The 24,487-nt window shown below is 35.6% G+C and overlaps 1 protein-coding gene across 1 annotated transcript in view; it reads right to left on the bottom strand.

The window, feature by feature from the left end:
* Nucleotides 1–24,487, bottom strand: part of LOC113060100 (SNF-related serine/threonine-protein kinase-like) — a 66,143-nt gene that overhangs the window by 3,810 nt on the left and 37,846 nt on the right. Inside the window, exons 3-5 of the mRNA XM_026228929.1 lie at nucleotides 15,975–16,116; nucleotides 5,956–6,168; nucleotides 349–483 (exon numbers count right to left, since the gene is read on the bottom strand). Coding sequence (XP_026084714.1) covers nucleotides 349–483; nucleotides 5,956–6,168; nucleotides 15,975–16,116 — 490 coding nt within the window. The remainder of the gene's footprint in view (nucleotides 1–348; nucleotides 484–5,955; nucleotides 6,169–15,974; nucleotides 16,117–24,487) is intronic.

Genomic DNA, 24,487 nt, shown 5'->3' with positions numbered 1-24,487 from the left:
CTCCTTTCCTCCCCAATTTATTTTAATTCTAACTCTAAAGTCAGAATGTTAGAATGTCGCACATGGCAAATCAATTGGTTGTAAGTGACGTGATGCAAGTGAGACGTGAACACACACACACACACACACACACACACCCCCAGAGCAGCGGGCAAGATAGCACTGTAACTTCAATACCCACGACAAAGTTGCTCTTGATTTCAAATACCTTAGATATTGAGTTTTGAATGTTGCACCAAAACCCGGTGGACTAAATAAAACATGGTACAAAAGTAAGTACCGTTCTCTTGACAAATCACAAATGACTAAATGACAGACTGCTGGGATAGCGTAACCCCCATGAAGTACCTGAAGTGGGCCTTGATGTTACTGGGACTTGAAGAACGAGGTTGCACCTCCTTCTCCTGCTTTTCCCTCAGGATCCGTTCAGCCAACAAGAAGTAAGTAGCAGTGATGTGGTTGTACTTGTTTGTCTCCAGGGCTCTGGAGAAAGAGCAAAGAGAATGGACATGAGGAGGATACACAGACGGTGTGTGAGAGAGAACAGATAATGCAATCTGAAATGTCAATAACTAGTAAAACTCCAGGGCTCTAACAACTAGAGACCCAAGTGGCTTCCATCAGTTCAAAAGGTCTACATTTTGAACATCTGAGACTAAAATAACTGTGACGGATCCCAGATAACACACTCCTATCCCAATACAAATGGGACATTCTGCATCCAACTTTTCAAGCTGCTGAGTCTGGACATGTTAGCAGAGATTAAACTGCTTCTTCAGGGATTACATACCAACGAATGAACAAATTATTTCAAGTCATGTAGCTACAATCTTTTGGCAAGGCTTGAATCCTTGAAATGGCCTGTGCTCGTGGCTCAGTTCAGCTCTTTTTTTTAAATGCACTGAGTTATAAGCATGAAAAGTGATATTTTTGTTGTGATCTTTGGGTAAACTTAAATTGTGTGTGTAGCAAGAAAATTGTAAAAAAGAAGAATGACTTGTTGTACATGTAATTTTAAGTTACTGATGGTCGTTAAATGATTATTAACCGCTAAGAGACAAGATTATTTTAAATAAGAACTGAAATAAATTGGAAAGGATAAATGTCTGTATATATATATATATATATATATATATATATATATATATATATATATATATATATATACACACACTCACACACATCAATAAATAGGCCTATATGAGAAATATATTTGAAATTTGGGCTGGGTGATATGGCCAAAAAAATTATCACAACAAATTTTTTTCATATCAGTCGATATCAATTATTATCGAGATGCATGTCAAATCTTTATTTCTTTCAAATTTAAAGCAAGATTTTTGCTCCAAAGTGAAATTTGTTAAAACCAGACCATTAATTTTCCCTAACAAAATAAATATCTAAATCCTAAATAAGTGTTACTGTTTTTAAAATGTAAAACAGGTTTGGGTTGTCTGATGATATTAATAATAATAAAATCTCTTTTTGTCTCTTAGAAATGCACATTTGAAAGTAGCTTGAGTTAGGATGCAGAGGTACTTTTTTGTTTGTTATCAAAATCAGTAACATCTGTAAAAATTGCTGCAACCTCAGTTTTATATGGTTAAACCTATTCTGGCCAAGTTGTTTATTAATTTTTTTTTTTTTTTTTTTTTTTTTTACTAAGTATTGGTCTCCCATAGTAGCATACATTTTATCATGATAAACACAGTTAAAATCACACATATAGCATCTCAATACCATGATAAAAATAAAACTTTTAATGTAGTCTATTTGTATGAAAACCAGTAGTCTAAAACATTCAGTATAAATGCACACATGCTATAGCTTAAATCACAAATACTACAATTATATAACAATTCTACTCTACATAAGATTCAGTGTGAATATCCCAGATTTCTGCCACAATACCATGGTGCAGTGAGTGTTACTACGATAAATCAATGTTAAATTATGGCAATATGTGGATTAAAAAGCCTTCTGATTGTCTTGTTGCACAGTGTTTCTCCTGTTTGGCTTTAAACTAGTTTAAATCACAGTGTTCATCGCTGAATTCAAGTGCTTCACTTGACCGAGTAAACACATCTGCTTTTGGGAGCTTGCACATTTGAACTTTGATCCAAGACGATAAACTGTCTGTGTGGCATGATTCAAATGAGTCACGCTGTTTCGTTTCAAACCTTTTACATTTTTGATTATCTTTATGACTAAAAGGAGTAGTTGCTTCCACTGGTAGAAGGAAAAAAAATCAAGTGATTGCACTGGCGCAGCATACTAAGCTTTGCTACCTTGACAATACAGCCTGTTTATTATCATCAAATACAGTCAGTCAAACATATGAAAAAAAGCATTGCTCAGTTTAAATATGTAGTAAATTATGTGCTGTTAATCACGTAACTGCCGTGATGTAAAATATTTCGCTTTACGTGGATATTGGAACGTGAGTGAAGTACATAATAAATAATATTTTGGCATTCAAATACATCGTGAATACGGAAACATTTGATTGTGTCGATTGAAAGACCCAACATTGTTTTGAGTTTAAATTTAGCCTAAATTAATTTATTTTGGCTTTTCAATTATATAGCTATAAATACTTATATTTATAATTCTTGTTCGTTTCTAAATACTGTTAAAACTTAAAGGATTTGTTGTGGAATATGGGGAACCAAAAATAGCCTAGCTATATTCACACTGTTTATTATAATGTTTGTAAACATTTTGCATCGGCATTAGGCTTATTTCTCAATGAAATAATAAAACGTTACTTATACACGACTTAGGCTGTTTGTTTTCCTCTAAAAAACTAAAAATTTATATGCATAGCGAATTTTAAACATGCAACAAACCTTTTAAATATTTTTTATAAGTTACAGAAAAATAAAAAATAAATGGCTGTTAAGCCGTTTAACTGACTGTATTAATTGGTCAAAATTTTTATGGCCGGTTAACGGTTAAAATGAGCATCTCTAATGCGGAGTTCTGTTTTTTTAATGATGGATGGACAGTTTATTGAACTTCGACTGGACTAATGAACAGAGGTGGGTAGAGTCCCCAAAAACTTTACTCAAGTAAAAGTAAAAGTAATTCTAGAAATATTTACTCAAGTAAAAGTAAAAGTACTAGTCTTGAATAGTTACTTGAGTAAGAGTAAAAGAGTATCGGATAAAAAATTTACTCAAGTAGTTAGTTACTGGTTACTTTGGGTCATATATACGGAGCCTATTTTTTTTTTAGATATATAGATAAAATGTATGTAATGTATCTGTGTGTGTATAAATGTATATATTTCATCAGCCTTTACTGCAATTTATTATAAAACCCTGTCTGTTTACTTAAGTAACAGATATAGGTTTCATGCCATAACATATTTTTAATATGACTGACTTTATATTAAATGTGAATTTAACATTGAAAGTTAATGTGATATAAATATTGCTACTAGTCTTTCATTGTTCAGAAAGAGAGCAAATAACATTTACATTATTAAAGATCATTTTCACTGACAGTCTAGAGTTCAATCACTTTTAGAAACTCCCATTAAAATCACTGAAACTGTTAACACTGTGAAATCAATATCTTAATTATAGACTCGTACACACATCTGCACTTTGTTGTTTCTGACGAGAGAATTCGCCAGAAAGAGGTATTCAGTCAGTAAGCGAGTGAAGGAAGCACCGGCATTTCAAAGATGACTCATCCGAACACCTCTGATTGGCCATTGCATTCAAAAGACTCGTGTGTGATTGGTTATAATGCGCAACGCTGTAAAAACGCATCTATCTCTGGCTCAGCGCTAGCAAGCGATCACAGATCTGAATTTAGCAGCTGATGATATGACTTGCTGAACGTACTCGCACCGGTGTGATTGTATTAAAATTAATAAAATCTTAATCGGCTATTTTTTGTCTTTTGGAAGCTCCATTCAACTTAACTCCCCTCTGTTATAAGCCACACACGTACAACAAACTAATGTCACAGTGGTATCGTGTACTGTAATCGAATGTAGCCCAAGTTATTACCTGTTAAACAGTAGACAGCACACACGGTGTTCATCTAATAAGGATTCCATCGCAAGCAAATAATAGCCTTTGCAGATTTGCTTTCAAATCAGTGCAGTTCCATAGCCCCGTTTTCAATGCTGCTGATGATCTTAAACGTTACAACTCTGAATGAACCGCTTCAGATGCTCAGTGCGTGCGGCACGGAACTGAATGAATCATTCAAACTGATTCATGAACCAATTCACTCGTTTGCCAATTGGTTTGATCAAGCCTTTGAACAGAATTTACTCAAAAGAATGAATCATTAGCGAATGGGCGTCGCTCATCTGGAATAAACTGAAGCATTTATAACATTTATTGCATTAAGATAAAGTAACCAGTAGAGCGTCGTCAACAGTAACGAAGTAAAAGTACAGATTTTTCCCAAAAAAATTACTCAAGTAAGAGTATAAAGTACCCATCTTTAAATATACTCCGAAAAGTATTAGTTACCTGAAAAATTACTCAAGTAAATGTAACGAAGTAAATGTAACTCGTTAATACCCACCTCTGCTAATGAATAACACCCATTTACTGCCATTATAAATCTTGGAAGAGTCGGGTCATTTTTAATTATAAATCTAATTGTATTTGTCTGAATGAAGTCATATACACCTAGGATGCCTTGAGGGTGAGTAAATTATGGGGTCATTTAAATTTTTGGGTGAACTATGGTTTTAAGGCAGACTGACTACATTTTCTCATAGTGGGGTTCCCCAGCTGCTGTGGAGTGGGATCAAAGACATAGAAAAGACTGATGGGTGCTTTGAACCGTCACCCAGCATGCATCTTTCTACAAGACTGTACAGCGGGAGTCTTCGGCACTATGTTCTTTTCATGCTCCACTGACAGTGAGATGAACTTATTTTTTAACACTTACGAAAAATGGTACCCTACTACTAATACAGCCATGCTGAATTACAACAGCCTAGATAGAAACAACAGTAGTAAACACAGATATTCATTTTGAGATTTGGTAAAGGTTACAAACAACAGTGTTATCAAATTTAGTGAAATTAAAAAGTTTTTAATTAGCCGAAGCCAAATAGAATATAACATTAACGTGTTGCGTTTCAGGTATAATTAACCCAAGTTATGGCCCTATCAATTCAGCAATTTTATTTTTAATTGCTAAAATAGAATATTTTTTTTGTCACAGTAAAGTACATCAACAAAGCTGACATGTTTACCTGTTAATTATCCATGCTGTTTGTATGAAACTGATGCTGACGCAGTCAAAACACATAATCAGGGACAGTATTTAATCGTCACAGTTTTAGAGGGCAGAAATCATTAACCAAAACAATTTTAGTTGCCGAATTTGGTTGCAACTCTATTGGACTATTTAGGGTTTCCCCAATTACATTCAGATCATTACAAAGGTCTCATGTCTCAACTGATTTAAAGATAATTTAAGTAATTGCTTGTTTTAGTAATGACAGATACAGATATTTATTTAAAAAAATAGAAAAAAGAAAAAATATATTTATGAAAACTTGTGTTGTGTAATGAATTGCATTTGGAAATATTTCAGAACCCAATAATGTGTGAAATTGAGTTTGTGTAGCTAGAAGCTTTAGTGTTCTTGTATTGCTCATTTGGCTGACATATATTATCTGACAGTAGTGTAATTTAAATGGATTGAACACTCTTATGCTACCTATTCCCAGTCCAGCTAACTCATCTTGAAGTGAAGAGCTCTGACACCCTTTACACCAAAATCTTAAAGCTGATTCCACAAACCTGGAGGTGTTTTCTAATATAGTATTTCATTTCATGACAGTCTCGCTTAAGGAAAATCAAAGCATGACAGAGAGCTAGTTCTTCTGTGGAAAATGCTGTACATTAGCCTGAGGGTATAAGAGTTTCCGGCTTCATAACATTTGTACCACAAGCCTACAAGAAGCCTTACTCGATGATGGCTTCTCTGTCGGCTATGTCTCCCAGCACCATGCGCTGGATGATGCTGTTGTGTTCCTCTTCTGACAGATTCTTGTGAGACACCAGTGGGGTGTTGAATTTGGTGGCTGGAGATGGGTCCACTCCTTGAAGCCACGCGTGGCTCTCGATCTCCTCCAGCGATGCTCGCCTTTTCGGATCCCTTTGTAGCATTCGGTTTATCAGGCTGTGAAGAACAGGAAGAGAAGATGAGGGTGCAGAAGTTTTTCAAACGTTTGAGCCTTTCTGAATTCTAGACACTGTTCAGGCTAGGGCTGCACGATGTGTCATTTAAGCATCGATATCGCGATGTACGAATCCACGATAGTCACATCGCAGGATGTGCGATGTAGGCTGTCGTAGTTGATCTGTTATTCATTAACTGTATGGGCCAGCTACTCCCCGGCCCTTGACGAATGTGTTTCGCGGATTAATTGCACAGCTTAACCTTTATAGAGTGAAAGTTTATCATTGACAGGACTGAAAAACACATGCAAGTTTAACAGGGTAGAGAGAGAGACCGCGCGCGCGCGAGAGAGAGAGAGACCGCGCGCGCGAGAGAGAGAGAGAGAGCGAGCCGTCTTCAAACAACACGAACGATGACTTGCTCTCTCTCCCTCGCGCATATTAATCAATTGACACGATGGTGTCATCATTTAAAATGAGAATGTAAGTGTGCTCACCCCATTTTTGTTTGTAAGAAAAAATATCGCAATATATATCGCAGAAAAATGAAATATCGCAATGTCATTTTTTCCCAATATCGTGCAGCCCTAGTTCAGGCCAAGTGATTTATTTATTTTTTTTTGCTGGAAATCCATGATTATTTCAGGGCTGGTCCAATATTTATCTGGGGGTAAATGCTCAATGATAGTCAGGTTATTAAGTTCTCATGTTTCACTGGTCGAAATTCTAATTCACTTTACACTTAGCTAGGTGTCTTACATGGCTATTCATACAGAAAGTGAATAGGGAGCGCAATGTGCTTGAGATGTAGCTGCCACAGAGGGCCTTTCCATCATTAGCCAAAGAAAAGCCAATAACATTTTTATTAGCTGACTGAAAAAGACTTGTGTTGCCATTGTTGTGAGCTGCCGCAGAGGCAAAGTTCGACCAGAGCGCATCAGTATTCAGCACACGTATGAAAGAGCCGAGGAGATTCAGCGGCGTGTCTGGAAATCATGACCGCTGAGCTGCAGAAGCAGCCTGCCTGCTCTAGTCATTATCTGCATGCAAGAAATTTGTTAAAGCAGAAAGAGAATAAATAGATATGAGAACTGGCGAGAGAATCTGCCTGTTTGTCTCTCCTTGAATATGCTGCCAGGCTCTTATCAACAGATATCACATCTGAAAATACAATTACAGTGCCAAAAATGAAATCCAAAACTATGGGACGCTTTTGGAACAGAAGCGAAGTGATTAAAGCCAACAATTTCTCTCTGTCACAATATGATAGGGGACAAGACTGCAGCTTGTCATGATGATGTTTCCTCTCTAGTGTCTCAGAAATAACTCTATATGCATGTAATTATCAAAGGCTTTGGGACAAAGTAATGGGGTCCAGATGTAACCTTTCAATATCAACATTAAAAAAACTATGCACTGCATCAGACTCGGCAAAGGCTCGGACTAAATGATGTCTCAGTATTCCTGTCATCAAGAAAAGGACACTTGAGTTTACTAATATGCCATTAAAACATGTACGGGTTTCTTTTTCATTTAGATAACCCTGAAAACAATAAACTTGCAGTTCCGTGTAATTTGATAATTCACTAGCTGCCCTGAACCTGAAATCTTTTTGACCAAATTATTAAAATAACTAGCTCATAAAAATCATTTGTTTGTGAATCAGATGACCCTGGTCATAAGGTCTGTTTTTGATTTACTAAAAAGAACCGTAATCTGCAATTCCAGTTAAGTTTGAGACACATTCCTGGTTCCTTATGGCAGATGAAGCAATCTATCTCCTCCAAACAGAATCTGTCACTAGAAAAAAGAAACCATTTAGATTCATAGAAACTATTTACTTTTAGGCGTCACCATTTTTAACAAGTACCTTGTCTATGAAATATTCATGCTACAGAAGAGCTTTCCATTTCTGCACTCCAACATTGGAAAACAGCTTCTGCTGCAGGAAGAAAAAGCTTTAGGGCATTATCTAAAACAGTTATTCCTTCTCTGCAAGGATTTACGCTTTTCTCGCAATCTGGAAATGACAATTACATCTAGTTGCTAACCTCACTGAGAAGGTCATTTAACGACTTTAATTGCTCTTATCAGCTGAAGACAAGTCGAGATTTCACAAAAGCTAAAGTTTTGAGTAGTTTGCCGTTGATTATGAGGAGAACCATCTCTCCGCTCAATAGCTTGAATTTCACATGCAAATCAAATGTGTGAAAGCAGGGGTAGCTGTTTAATGAGTGAGAATATTATGCAAGCAGGCAGTGACTAAATTAATCTGACACAGTCGCCTTAAAATACCCAGGCTGAAAAGCCCTGATAAAAACCAAATCCAGACAAAAGAGCTTCAAATAGAAATACTCAAATAGAGAGACTCTGATAAGCTGCAAGTTAAAATGACGAGTGAATCAAATCTCATGCTCAAAACACAACATCAAAGGAAAAGGCCACTAATTTAAATAATTAAACAAAAATTAGATTTTAAAAATATGCACATACATACAAATATATATATATATATATATATATATATATATATATATATATGTATATATATATATATATATGTATATATATATGTATATATATATATATATATATGTATATATATATATATATATATATATATATGTATATATGTATATATATATATATATATATGTATATATATATGTATATATATATATATATATATATATATATATATATATATATATATATATATATATATATGCGGCCTATAAAACACACTAAACATTTAAGGCTTTTAATAATATCAAAACTTTAATTTAATGTAGGACTGTGCAAAAAATTGAATGCGATTTTCATGCACATCTCATCAGTAAAGACGCTCCTTTAATTAGAAATATATCTCCAGCACGTTTGTTCAGATCAGGGTTGCCAGGTTTTAACAACAAATCCTGCGCTGTTGCTTCTCAAAACTAGTCCAAAACTAATCGCGATTCCAGGAGGTTCCCAGATAAAAAAACAATTGCTTCCCGGGGTTAAAATATACATTTTTTTTTTTTGGCATGGTTGTCTTGTAAAAAATTCGCATTTTAGGGGCTAAATATCACATTATTGGTATTGGGGTTGCTTCGAACCGTGGACATGAAAAATAACCACAGACTTGGCAACACTGGTTCAGGTGGAGCGGCAGTTACTACACAGAGTCGTAGTCTACCGACAACTAACACAAAATCACTTTCAAAATCGACAAAGAATCGCCACCTATTTTAAAAACAATTTTTTGTAGATGTCAGTGAATTACGGCTCTGTGTAGTAAATGCCAACTAATGTTGCCAAGTCTGTGGTTGTTTTTCATGTCAGCGGGTCGAAGCGACAATACCAATAATGTGAAAATGCAAATTTTACCAAGGCAACCATGCCATAAAGCTTAAATTTTAACCCAGGAAAGCAATTTTTTATCAGGGAACCTCCTGGAAACGCGATTGGGCTAGTTTCGAGAAGCAACTGGGCAGGATTTGTTGTGAAAACCTGGCAACCCTGATCTGAACGCACGTGCTGGAGATAATACTTCTAATTACAGGAGCGTCTTTACTGATGAGATGTGCATGAAAATCGCATTCGATTTTTTGCACAGCCCTAATTTAATGTAAAAATCTGTAAACATTTCACATTGTGACTTGCTGCAGTGGGTTCAGGTGTGGAAGCTAAAAGAGCTAGATTCATGGACTGACTCTCTCTCTCTCTCTCTATGTTGCCAGACTGCTGTCAGCAACTACTTCCCCTGAGACTCCACACAGCGCTCGGATCTCCAGCATGGCAGGGAGCCCCGATAACGCCTACTTTAATCCTAATAATCACTCTATCGCTGCTGAACGGTCCAAAACACTGCAGCAGACCACTGCTGCTTACCTACCACACACACACGCTATCTCAAGGTTTTTACTCACAACATAAAAGTGGATGTCTACTGTCCAGGGGAAAAAGATATAGAAAAGAGAAGCATAAATGAACACTGACTTTCTGCAGGGATTTGGCAAGTATGTTCTCCCCCTAAGCAGAGAAATTAGCACTTTGATTGTTTAGTCTAAATTTATCTCTTGTATCTCTGCTAGCGGAAAGGCCATCGCGGGACCAACCGTGGAGATCTGCTTGGAATGTTTACACTATTCCTGAGGTCTCCGAGTATAAAAACAGCAGATATCACAGAAAGTCAAATCAAGACACAATATTTAGGCTGTAAGTTAAGCTTTCTTTTTGTCTTGCACAAAGAATGTGGAAGACATCCAGAGGCAATTCAACACCAACCTCCTCTTCAAGGAATGTAGGTGTAAAAAAGTGACCAAGTAATGCTGAATTAATTATGGTAACGATGATTGACATGAAAATGGTGGCAGATGGAAGCACAGCGATGCTGATGAGCCGACCGCTGCTTGTACATGCATTAACCACATGGTGTGCTGCAACGCCTATCAAATTCATCTGTGATTCCACAGCGATGAAAGAGAAAGCAACCTGACAGCAGTCACAGGGATATATAGAGAGGGCTAAATCAGACAGCTGGCTCTTTTTGGGGCCAGAATACACCATGCCAGTGTATGCCAGTCTTAAACACTAAAAGTCTATGTTGCATAAGCCAAACTAAACACAGAAAAGGAAAAATAAAGTCATGGGAGGAATTTACAGAAGTGGATGGATAGCAGGGCACACCCTGATAAGAGGAGATATTACGACAAAATGACAGATAGTGCAACCAGTTCTGAATCTTTCCTTGTGTTGAGACCGGCCAGTTAGAGTTATTTTAGTTGTTGTGTATTTTTGTCATTATTTTAAATGTTTATATATGTCTACATTAAGTTTTACTTTCTTTTAATACTTCAACTTAAACAAATCAAGAAATTTTGTCTTTCTATTTTTCATATTTTATGTCAGCTTATATTTATTTTATTTCAAGTAGTGATTGTTTTTTTTAAAGGTTTTATAATAATAATCACCCTGGGCAGTCGTGACACCCAAACAAACTTAATGATTTATAAAATAGCTTTCCCTCCCAAATCAGTCTGCAAGCAATTTAATTAAAAACATCAAAGTTAAACATTTTTTTTGGTAGCACCACAGTGAATCGAAATACAAAGAATGACTAATACAAAATTAATAAATAAAATAAAATAAAATAAAATAAAATAAAATAAATGAGAGTTTATTTTTAATCAGAAAAAAAAATGCATTTCCATTTGATGGCAATAGTGGTACACTACATCTTTAAGCAATTTAATTAAAGTTTTGTTTGTTTGTTTGTTTATGTTTAAAGGACAGGGAAATGTATTTTATCATAAATGTATTTTATCTACTGAGACCTTAAAGAGCTTAAAAGCTTGCTTGAAAGCATACTTTAAGTAATATAATGCATAAACAGAACACTACTGAAAGCTGAAAAGAATCCTTCCAGAGAAAACCATAATTTTCAATAATATTGTTTTTAGGGGAGACAGTTTGCCAATAAAGCCATAAATCACATTTACCACACTACACTGTTTCAGACAGTATGTCTGTGCAGCAGAAGCAGTTCCACCATGATATCAAAATTACTCAGACCAAAAACATGGAGAAAAAATGAATGAAAGAAGAAAGAAAGAAGCAAAGGACAAAAATAGAAACACAGTTGAGAGGAAAAACAAAACAAAACAAAAGAAAATGACTAGTGTAATGCTCTGAATTGTTTTCATGCATCACTTGTTTGCATTTGAGCATGCTGAGAGAGTCGAACATTAAAAGATAATCTTCCAAAATTACCATATTTATTATACTCCCAGAGTACAACAAAATAAATTTGAGGACTATGAAATGAATGAAAAGCCAAATTATTATATTTCACAAAATGATTTTATCATTTAAGATACAATGCAATGGAAAATAATCTAAATCTAACAGAAAATCTTGTCAGGACACCAACAGAACTCAAAAGAAGATTCAGAGGCTGTTTTTAAGTGTTCTTTGTTGACTGAAAGAGATTCAGCTCATTGAACATTTAGAGCTGACGGGACCCCCAGAAAGTTCAATCACATGCCAACAGCCAATTAGCCCACTGTTCTCCACATTAACGTTTAATAAGTTAATAAGATAATTACACAGTTAAAAAAAAAAAAAAAAATCAAGGTTATTTAACTTCTCTTAAAGTTATGCAAAAACGATATAGAGATGATATTCAAACTTAAACAACTCTAATATTGTCAAAAACACAAGTACCTGATAGTTATTGAACTCTCAACCATGACATTGCAGAAATAGAAACAGTTCCAAAAATAAAATCCCCTGTTGCTTATCACATATCATGGTCATGACTGGTTAAGGGCAGTCAATGGATTCTGACTAACATAGAAAAAAGACAATTTATCATGTGACGTGTTGTGTCCAGTTAGGAAACTGTATTATGCTTTCACACTGAAAAAAAAAAAAAAAAAACATTGTTTCTGCCATGTATCTAAACAGAATATGTGATTTCTGGTTACTACATTGAGTACTGCTTCTAATAACAGTCAGAAATGTTTATCGCAGTGAACTATTGAGTTGTACAAAGTTGACTACTGTGAAAGACAATATACATGTGTGAGGAGCAATTTCCATGTGGCATGAGCCATTTACTTTATTACATTGTCACGTCATTAAAGAACAATTTAGCAGATTACACTATGCACCGTTACAGTGTTGCGAGTAGACTTTTGCCCGCAAATAAATATACTACGAACACTGTAATACAAAACTGGTTGAAAAACTGCAAAGTTGCCCTTAAAGAACTTTATTGGAAAAGACTGTGCTAAATAAACAGATTCACTGTCCCTTATAAATTTCCTTAAGACTTGTGCTGTGAAATATGTCTTACTCCTTCGATAAACTGGCTAAACTAGGTTACCCTGAAGGAGCGATGATGCAGCTTTGAATAACCAACATGACACCTTTGTGATAGGTCACAATCTGTCACATTTACAAAGACAAAGTCTAAAATTCCTTTCATTTGAAAAGTAATTTGCATATTTATGAGTAATTGACCTTTTACACAGATGTACTGAAATATTTACCACTGGTTAAACGGGTTTTGTCACAGTGCTAAACTGGCCCAACGTTTCATCTCATTTTCAGCTGAGCCTTGTGTGATACTTTTAACAACCTAACAATGGCATCCACAGAAAAACAATATCAAGACCCAACACTTTTCCTTACCCCGCTGCACAGTTTCCTGTTCTCCACGTAAGTGATAATGACAGGATGAAATCCGCAGCACTATTATAACACATCCTAACTTTTCTGAAGTATTTGAAATGTGTTTTGGTACTTGCAAATATGGTAATCAGAGTGTGATAATCAGAAATCACTATTCAACCCTATATATTGCGTTAATCACTCGCATATGCGACTAAATCTTCAGTCTGGAAGACTAAATTATGTCTAATATTAGCCAGTGGCTAATAAATTCTCAGATTTTACTCACCAGTGTGTGAGTTGGAGGCCAAGTATAAGTTATGCTCAGATATATGTTCACTCGCTGATAATACTCTCTGACTGAGTGCTTCAGAGTTTCTCTTTCCGTCAAATGATCTGTGATATTTCTCAGTTCATTTCAATGGATGCACAGCATGTGTTTGACGTACCGTAAACTCTCTACTGTAGAGGCGCACAACTCGCCGTCGCTTAGGTGAGAGCAAAGAGAGTCATACATGCAGAATTGACGCACTACATGTTAACGATATACTTTGTTGTATTTTCCTGTCAAAATAACGGAGTTCCTATGATTTTGTTTAGCTTTTAAATGTGTAAAAGTAACTCGAGGAATCATTTCAGCCCTAGTCTAGAGTCCCCTCTACTGGATAAGATGGCAAAGAATAAAATAAAAAACAAACGGTCTAATCATAGACTGTAAAAAATGCGCTACACATGGCATTTAAAAAAAACGAATATTTTATTTATAGTTCTATTATGGATATTTCACGTCATGTTCGAATCCATATTCGAATATCGAATAAAAAGTGACTAGTTGCTAGCATGTTTCTAGCATGTTTAGAAAAGTCGGTAGCATGTTTCTAGCATGATTACCACGTTACTAGCATGGTGTTAACAATTTCTAAGCATGATAAGCAAGTTACTAGTGCATTTCTAGCATGTTGTTAGCATGTTTCTAGCATGATTCACAAGTTACTGGCATTTTGTTTGCATGATTCTATGCTAAAACCAGTTGATACAGAAAAAAAAGTAAAAAAAAAAACAGCTACGACCTTCTAAAAAAGCATATACACTTATAAAAAATGTTTTGCAACATCTATTCAATGACTCAAAGCCTTTAAAACACCTTTCAGAAATTTTTAAGAAATCAAATTTTCTGAATTATTTGGGAGCAAAAACCATTACATTTGCACATCTGCATAGACTGTTCAAAAGATGATGTTCCAAGATAAATTTCTGCTTGAATGGTGGCAGGGCATGAAAAGCACATAAACCATTTTGGACTAGATTGTAGCATGTCCACACCAGCTGGATTTTAACATGCGTGTGTTCTGCGCTTTTTCTCTGTAGCAGAGCAGGGCAGAGTCTAATTTTAGCTGTTGGCATTACTTCTGAAAGATGTTAACACTAAACGTGTACTCACAATGCGCGGACAAAGAACTGGAAAACAAACACACACTGGACTAACATGCAAGTTCCTGAGGACAAACCGCAAGAAACAGCTAGAAGTGCGAGCTAAACGACACAGTTTATAGTTGAGGGGAGAAAAATTGTGAGTGAATGAGAGGTCAGTTCTGGCTTACGCTTAGAGCTTATCAGTTACATAACTGTGCTGTTTGACAATACGATCAGTCTGGCTGCAGAAGCCTATCATATTTAACGCGAACTCTCGGTAAACCAATCACAAGCACCCTGACACCTAAGGGAAACATGAGCTCTCTTTATGCATATTATTATAAAATTAAATTTCTATTTTTAACCTTATTTAATTCCTGGGATGGCAAAGATGAATTTTCAGCAGCAATTACTCCAGTCTTCAGTGTCACATGATCATGAAGCATTCTAATATGCTGATTTGGTGATCAAGAAAAAAATTATTATTATTATTATCAATGTTGAAAACAGAGACAGTTTTTTGAGATTCTTTGATCAATAGAAAATTAAAATGAACAGCATTTATTTTAAATGATAGTCTTTAGAAAAAAAAATAAAATACAAATAAAATACTGATAGCGTTAATTCGATCCGTATACTGATATAGTTATTCGTAAATATTAAGATAAAGGGGCATGTGCAAATTGTAACATGGAGCAAATCTCACTTTCTTGATTTGAAATCTTTCACAACTCTGGTCTGGTTTATTTCCACTGTAACAACTTTTTGGTTTAAAAAAAGGCATAGAGTCAATTATTTTTGATGATAATGCAACAAATTATGCCACAAATTTTGTGAAATGAGCTTAAATTAGACCCAGTAAATTCTTGTAAGGTTTCATTATAACTGATGTGACCAAAATATTTCCAATTATTTGAATGACAATTAATGGCCTGCCAAAATTTAATCATGACAGCCCCACATAATACCTTTCCAAACCGATCACAGAAGGAAAGAAGTTGAGCACGACAGATATTTAGAATTTGGGAAGGTCACTCCGAGTCTGTCTGAGGTAGCTTATTAACATCCATGTGAACATTACTGTGTCTGGCTTTATACATAATGAATGTACAGTGAAAGGCTCCATAAAGCCATTGTGTCTTAATAGCCTAAAGGAAAAATCTCAACCTTCAAGCTGCAGGAAATGCCAGAGATGATCTGACTGGGGCTGAGGCAGAGGTTAAGGCAGTAACTTACTCTTTGCAGGCATTGGAGACATGGGCAGGTACAGTGTATTTGCAGTCCATGATCATAGTGAGGGTCTCGCTGTCGTTGGCCTCCTGGAAAGGAGGCTGACCACACACCAGCATGAAGAGGATGACCCCTAGACTCCAGATATCTACAGGGAAGAGGGTAAAAATGTCATCAGCATTTCCAATAGACTGTTTAATTCACTAGAATAGTGAAGACAGAAAACAATAACAAACAAAAAAACATCACAGAGCCTTTCATTGCCTCAGGAAGGTAGTCTGATAGAATCTGTGCATGTTAAGGTCAACAGTGGTAGTCCGATATATCTCCAAGGCAGAGATGTATAGTAACCAAGTAGAACTACTTCACTACTGTACTTAAGTACTAAAAGGCAGTAGCTGTACTTTACTAGAGTATTATTTTTTTCTCCTACTTCCACTTTTACTTCAGTACATATTTTCGCTGAGTTTAATACTTTTACTCCGATATTTTTTTTTATGTGCTGCATCGTTACTCGTTACAATTATAAAAATGTTACGAATCATTCCATTACAAACCACTGCAAGAACTGTAGATGGCATGGCAGGTTTGATGAAGCTGGCACATCATTGAGCGAATCAAGCGATTAAGAAGCGTGCTGACTGAACTGCTGTGAAGAGAGAAATGAACACCGAGCCGAGCCAGATAATGACTCGTTCACGAGTCAAGAACCGGTTGCATCGGTTCTTGAATGACCAGTAACGTTAGTTCTTTCTGACAGTTCGATTCAATAAACCAGTTGAAGAAAACAGTTCACCGATTCTTTTGCACTCGACGCAATGGCGTCATTGGCGTTGACTGCACCTGGGCTCATAACATTAACACAGAATCAGTTCAGAATCAATCACCAAAAGAATCAGTTCGGTTCAGACGCTCTGTGTGTCGTTTGCTTCACGCTAAATCACACATGTGCAGTATCATCAGCTCCTCGGTTCACGAATCAGACGCGTCTGACAGAAACGGTTCTTGACTCGTGAACGAGTCATTATCTGGCTCGGCTCAGTGTTCATCTTCAGTTCTCTCTTCACAGCAGTTCAGTCAGTGTACTGTTTGAGTCAATGAATTACCCCGGTATATTTGTTTTTTTTAACTCAGAGGGAGTGTCAGACACATTAAATAAGTTAACAGCTTAATTCATCTGTGGATTAATGTGTATTGGAGACGCGAACAGTTTAAAACGATTCAGTTCGATTTGGGGAACTGTTTCAAAAAGATCCGGTTACATTCGTTCGCGAAATCCGGATATCACAAACTGTTTTGTTTTTAAGTGTCTTACAACAGACACGGAAGAGAAGACAATGCTGAATAAAGTCGTAGTTTTCGCTATTTTTGGACCAAAATGTATTTTCGATGCTTCAAAAAATTCTAAATGACCCTCTGATGTCTTACGGGTTTGAAACAACATGAGGGTAAGTTATTAATGACATAATTTTTGCAAATTGGGCTAACTGACCCTAGTAACCGTTTTTTGTTTACAAGAAGTTACAGTCAAAGGAATTGTGATTGTCCTTTAGGTTAATCATTTGAAATAGTAAAAACAATATGTTCAAACTTTTGACTACTTTCTTTAATAGCTACATAACACAATACTTGTACTTTTACTTTCAGTACTTGAGTAGTACATTTTAAAATAGACTACTTGCAATACTTAAGTACAAAAAATGTTGAATACTTTAGTACTTCTACTTAAGTGCGGTGCTTAAAGAGCACTTCAACTTCTACTCAAGTCACTTTTTGATAGAGCACTTGTACTTTTACTCAAGTATGGGTCTCAAGTACTTTATACATCTCTGCTCCAAGGCTGATTTTTCAAATTTCGACATCCGCCAATAAGTTGTTCTGCCTGGCCGATGTTAAAAGCGGGAGTTTTATTTTGATGGCACTGAGAGCGTCAGCGCCTGAACGCACACAGTGCTCACACTCTCTCTCTCTTGTTCATTGTTGTCGTTAACAGTGGTCTAATACGGATAAAAGTCTTTCTAATAATCAGATAGAATTAGGGCTGTGCCGATCACGATCGGCCGACCGTTATCTCATCAGTAAAGCTGGTTCTCTAATCCGCGGTAAATTATTTTTTCCATCAGGTGCGTGATTTCACATAGAGCAGCTGTTACTACACAGAGCCATTGTTAACAGAGAAGCTGCACATATCCACGTTCATTTTCAGCATTTATTTGCACATTTTCTCAGTTAACTACGGCTCTGTGTGAACGGTAACAGCTGCTCTACGTGAAATCTCGCACCTGATGGAATTTACCGCTGATTAGAAAACCAGCTTTACTGACAAGATGCACATTAACGATCGGCCGATCGTGATCGGAGCACCCCTAGATAGAATGTTTATACAAAGGAATTAATGTATACAGAAAGTATTATAACGATTGCTATTATATTAGGCCTATTATTAATAGAAAGGAAAACATTTTAATACTTTCTCGATTGCTGTCAGCATTGAGCAAATATGCATTTATATAATTTAATTTAATTTCACAAACATTGCAAAATTAGTCGAATCCAGCTGTGAGATCTTGTGAAGTGTGCATTTTTATCCAGCATGATCGTGTGTTCTCTCTGTGTGACGGTCTGTCCTTGTGAACTGAATGCTTTAAACTTTAAACTTGTGATTTTAAATTATGCTGTGTTTTATGCATTTACCCACTGTTATATTCATGTCATTTTCACTGTGTGCTATATGTAAAATGAGGGTTACCTTGGCTTTATTTGAAAAATAGGATTCCCAGTGCACACAAAGTTCCCAGAATACTGAGTGCCCTGTTGGTTACAGTGCTTACTTTCTTTTTAATATTTATTTATTTATTTGTCACACTGTCATCTAAAGTATAAGCATGTTTCCTTTACACATTTATTTCAAATTTCTTAAATATTAAAAATAATAATTAAAAAAATTCATATCGGATTTATATCGGCACCACTGCTTTCCAAGAAATAATCGGCATCGGCTATAAAAACAAAACAAAACAAGAAAACAACGACAACTAGAATTTGGCACTTGTTTTTATTTGCGTTCATGTTTAGTATTTATGATTCTCAATATACTGTGCCATTTTCCAATGGTGATGAGACACTTTCACACAGGTGGTTTAGAAGCAGACCTGATTTCAAAATAATTATTTACTTTGATTAGTGTGACTAAAAGTGCCATTTAATATTGGTTGCGCACAAAATAATTGCATAATTAGATTTAAAACTAAATTAAAAATTCTCAACTAAATCAAATGTACAATATGTGAACATAGCTATAAAAAAGATTTGTTCAGTCCAAAAAAAAGATTCTGTCATCAGTTTACACTAGAAAACCACATGATTCAGACTGAAAAGAGTGTTCTGAATAAAATAAGGATAAACTAAATTTGTTTTCAAACACAATCAAATGTGCCAAGTTTGAACTCAATTTTGAAGAATTAGTTCAACCCAAAATGAAAATTCTATCATAATTTCAAACAAAACAACCACATGAATCAGATTGACAAGAATGTTCTGAAGAAAACGGAGACGAAATTAATTTGGTTTCAAACTCAATCAAATGTGCCAAGTGTGAACACAATTTTAAAGTACTAGATTACCACAAAATGAAAATTATTTAATCATAGCATCTCAAATATTTTTACTAGACTATTTAAAATAGTTGTTTTATATCTGAATATATTTCAAAATGTAATTTATTGAACATCCTGGATCAGTTTTTTCACTCTTCTTTATTCTTTTTTTATGTATTATAGAAGTATCGGATCGGGACTCGGTATCGACAGATACTCAAAATCAAATGACTTTTTAATTGATTACAACTTTTCTGCAATTGTGAGGCACTAATGTGCAAAGTTTGAGATGCTTAGAGACTTTGTGCTCTGGTGGTAAGCAGCAGAAAGTCAGTAGAGTTTGGGAGAAGTGGCCGAGCCCATTAACAGACATTAAATCAATTATGCAGTGTGGGTGGCCCACAGACTGAGAAAAAGTGGTTTATCGCAGCCAAAATCTGCCCCAGGAGCCCAAACTGTCAAAACACAAGGGACATAATAATTAACCATTGCTACAGAATGTTCAATTACTAAACAGCATAAAAAACGCACTGCATGAGCGGTTTGCAGTGGCATGCACTACCCTATTCTTAAATCAGAAATTGTAAGTACAACTGTAAATGAAATGAGAGAGAAAGTTTAAGCAAAACTTCCATTAGCCCTTTAGTCCCTGAGGATGTCACCACAACTATGGCATCAGTTTGCATTGGCAAGAAGCAAACCACTTTAATAGGTCCATATTATGAAATTGACAACACATTTGAGAAAATGGAAGAGGCATGATTTCTTGCTCTAGCTTGCACATATGGCAGGGGTGCATTTCTAGAAGGTAATGAGAGATGTTTCATCTAATAATGGCTCCTCGGAGAGCTCCAATCTGCTGCAGAGTGTGCAGCAGTACACTTGAGGCACCGTGCAGCCGTGGTTATGCACCGTGCCAGTGGCTCTGGACCGTTTCCGTGCCTGCTGGGACTGTTCGGCTGCAATAACCTGTACAACCACATGCTGCAGGTTCTGCTCTGACCACTGACAGACAGATGGATCAGAAACAAATCTGGCACAGCAAGAGGTCACTGTATAGCCAGATATCCTGCAGTATCTTAAACTCTAGCATTGACACAAGGGTAAACACAGCATGTTCTACCTATGGACAAAGAGGGTAAATCATCGAATATGACTATGAGCTTTGTCATTTCTGATTCTTAAATTTGGATTAAACGGTTAATTCATGGTGGCACTAGAAAGTCATATTATATAGACTGTAGTCTTGACCAAAAAGTGCCCACTTAAGGCCCCTTCACACCAAGAACAATTACTAAAAATAACTCTAACAATAACTATACAGGGCTCCAGACTAACTTTTGAGAGCAGTGGCTCCAGTGCCACTAAGTTCAGATGGTGGCACCAGGAGCAGATTTGTTAGCACTGGGGGTGGTGTGTGGGGGTGTTACTATTGTTTTGCATTAATAAGTGCAGTTACTAACAATATATAATTTTAATTTCTTATTTTTCATTTCTTTATTGTTTAAACCGTTTTGACAGTAAAGCACTAAGCTTAAGTTAAGATGCATATGAAATGTACTTTTATTAACAACAGTAACAGGTGCAAAATCTACTTTTTATATATAGAATATGTATATATTCCACTCTTTTAAATGTGCCATTATTTTTATAGCATATGGAACTGACCAACTTCAGTGATTTTGTGTGATTTAGAAGCAAATTGAAGAAAAGTTTGTGACTTTTCTTTCTTCATAATAGTGCTGGGTGGTTTGAACAAAATGTAGATCACTTTTTTTTTTTTTTCATGCATAATCAGGTGTATAATGCATTTTCTGCTGGTTAATATTATTACAATAGGTGTTTGCGAGCAAATTGCTCGTGTTGCCGCCTTTGGCGACAATTTTAGCCCGACAGCACTTGAATAAAATGGATGTTTGGTCGAGGTCGGATTTTTGGAAAGCAAAAAACCTCCAAACAACAGACCAGGATCCTCTTTTTGGCTGTAACGCCTGTTTCACACATACTCCGTCTGCAGTGCATATGCAGTCTGCAGCACGGACTCATTGTGCTTTCACACAGGACGTGTTTGCAGTCCGCTACTGATCCGCGTCGGTTTAGTCCACAAACACAACATTTGTTCATTGTTTTTATTTCATATCATTTTTTTTTTCAGCATTGTAAGTCTTTTATCACAGAACAGTAACAATCTTTCATATAGACATTAGTTTAAACTCAATAAATATAAACAACGCATTATTCATGCATTTGACTTCTAGGTTTATATAATAAGCTGCTCAAGCAAGCAGCAAAACATTTAAAGACAATAATTAACCTACTTTTCTTGTTAAAATATTTAAAATTAAAACACCACAGACAGAAACAGTCTTGTGCATTTTGTATTTAAATCTTTATCACAAGCAATCCCATGGGTCTTAATGAACTTTGTTTTTCTGCTTCCATAAGTGAATATATATACTGTTTTCCTTGTTTATCTAAAAGTGCTCTTTTTCTTGTTTTAAACCTAGCCAAAAACCCATTTGACCTGCATTACAGCAAAAATAGACTCAGTACGTTAACAATCGCTGCACTGCTACAGACTATGTGTGAAACAGGCGGTATAACGTAACACCAGAGCACTGCTGTGTGTACCCTCACCACGCCTCGCATTCGCTGCTTAGAAGTGCAAAATTGTAAAGGGTCTGTCTGAAACGGTTCCGTGGCCGCAGCGCAGCATAACGTTCGATCCAAACGCTGAGTAATTAAATACACCGGTATGGCGTTATATTCAAAATTAACATTGTAACGAAAATATACACTGGTTTTCGGTATGAACCAGTTTACCGCCCAGCACTACTTTGACAAAATCGGATTTGATATTTTATAATAGTAGAAATGAATGACTAATAAGCAATTAAGTGCACCTCTGCTGCTGTCCTCTTGTTATAATTGTGATTTGATGTATTTTTTTTAATTTTACATAGGTGTTTGTTTACCACAAAGTATATTTTGTTCTTCCCATTAAAAAAAAAAAATTCAAACTGGATCATTTTAGAGTTTTAAATAGTTGTGTGAAATGATTGAAAATCATTGAAAAGTGCTTAAATTTCTTTCTCAAAAGGTTGTACAAACCCTGAAATTAATGATAAAATGCATTAGACTATTTCTACCACAACACCATAAAATAAATGTATTACCAATTTATTGATAAATAAAAGTAAATGAAGAAACCAAATGTGTCAAAAACAAAAATGCTCTCATCACTGTCTCATCACTCATTACAAACCCATAATACTGTCATTCATATCCAAATTAACATTTTAAATGATTCTGCTAAGATATCTTCATTTGCATTAATGACAATTTTTTATTATCAGTGAATTAAATCGCCTTAATGTCCATTTAATGTCAGTCTAAAAAAAATATTTAATGTAGTTAATATTACTCATTTGATATGTTTAAATTACATTTTAACCAATAACTAAATAAAGGTTGAAATATGCATGTTTACTTGTCAGTTTCAAAAGTAATAATTTACATTTAAATGTATGCATTTAGCAGACACTTTTATCCAAAGCGACTTCTAGTTCAATTAGGACATTTAAATAATTTTTATAAACATGCCTTAGAAAAAAGCATTACTGGTGTTCATCTTAAAACAAAATAAAGGCACTGAGATGTTTTAAAGATCAGTCAGTGCAAGTTTGTTTCAGTTGAAACAGCTCAGATTTGCATTTTAGTATAGGACTATGCTGCCTTGTCTGTCAAACTGGGGGCATATGTATTAAAAATAATAATAATAATCCAAATTGTCCATTGATGTTTCAACAGTGGCCCTGTGCACAACTGTAGCTCAAGGTTTAACTCCATCTAATTCAACGTGCTGGAAAACATCGATACAAATCAAGCGAAAGGGTCTTTAGTCACCTGATGGCTTCCTACAGGCAACTCAACAGATAACTCACAATTAAGCTGCTAATAGATCATGTCTTTCTTTGCCAATTCAATCGAGAAAAAAAAAAATTGCAACAAAAGGCATACACGAACAAAGACACCGAAACTCTCATTGAGATACTGACATCATAACAATACGAAGACATTCAGAGACAACATCTCTGAAATTCACAGCTCTTTGGCACATCAAAAAGATAAATCCAAGCAAAATATATCAAACAACTAATTTCACCGTCTGAGTACTTCAAATGCATTTGGCGATAGGGCAATGCCTCAAACACACTCTCTAAAGCTCTAGACAAAGACAAATAGGTTGTGGCCAAACAAAGGGCTGCTTTAGAGTACGAGTCCATCTGTGGCGCTCTGTCTGTCAGCTGTGGAAGAACTTCAAATGCAGATCTCTTATAAAGAAACAATGGCTCAGTCTGTGAAGTCTGCAGAAGAACTGAAGCAAGTCATCAACAGATGCCATCAAAACTACGCCCCTCTGCGACTGAAGTGCTTTTTTTGTCAAGGCGTCAGATGCAGCTCTATCCGACGGTTTGTTGTCACAGTGCACTTGATGCCAGGGCTCTACAAGTCATTATGGGTTATTTTAACTTTCAACTTGGGTTATTTTAACCTCCAAACTGGACAATACTCAAGCCTGGATGCATCTTAGACTGTTACACAACCTTGATGCTAGAAACGGCTCCACTAAACATAAAATATTTACAGCATCATGTAATCCAAGATCGATTTGCTAACATGGCATGCACATACACAGTTAAACCCTAACTGATCTCAAATGGTTTAAGCCTTTCAGTGCCCTGCTGAACACCTAGAATAACAGGATTGAATGAATGTATAAATGTAAAAAAAATTAAGGAAACACAAAATCAAAAAAAGTTTAATTTAAAAATTAATTACTTTATTTTGTTACATTTAACAATTTAAATGTTACTTTAACAGCTTTAAATATGCATATTTATTTGTTATTTTGAACAGTGA

This window comes from Carassius auratus, chromosome 41 (assembly GCF_003368295.1).
Source record: "Carassius auratus strain Wakin chromosome 41, ASM336829v1, whole genome shotgun sequence".
In the NCBI taxonomy this organism is placed as follows: Eukaryota; Metazoa; Chordata; class Actinopteri; order Cypriniformes; family Cyprinidae; genus Carassius; species Carassius auratus.
This window is presented reverse-complemented; position numbering and strand designations above follow the sequence as displayed.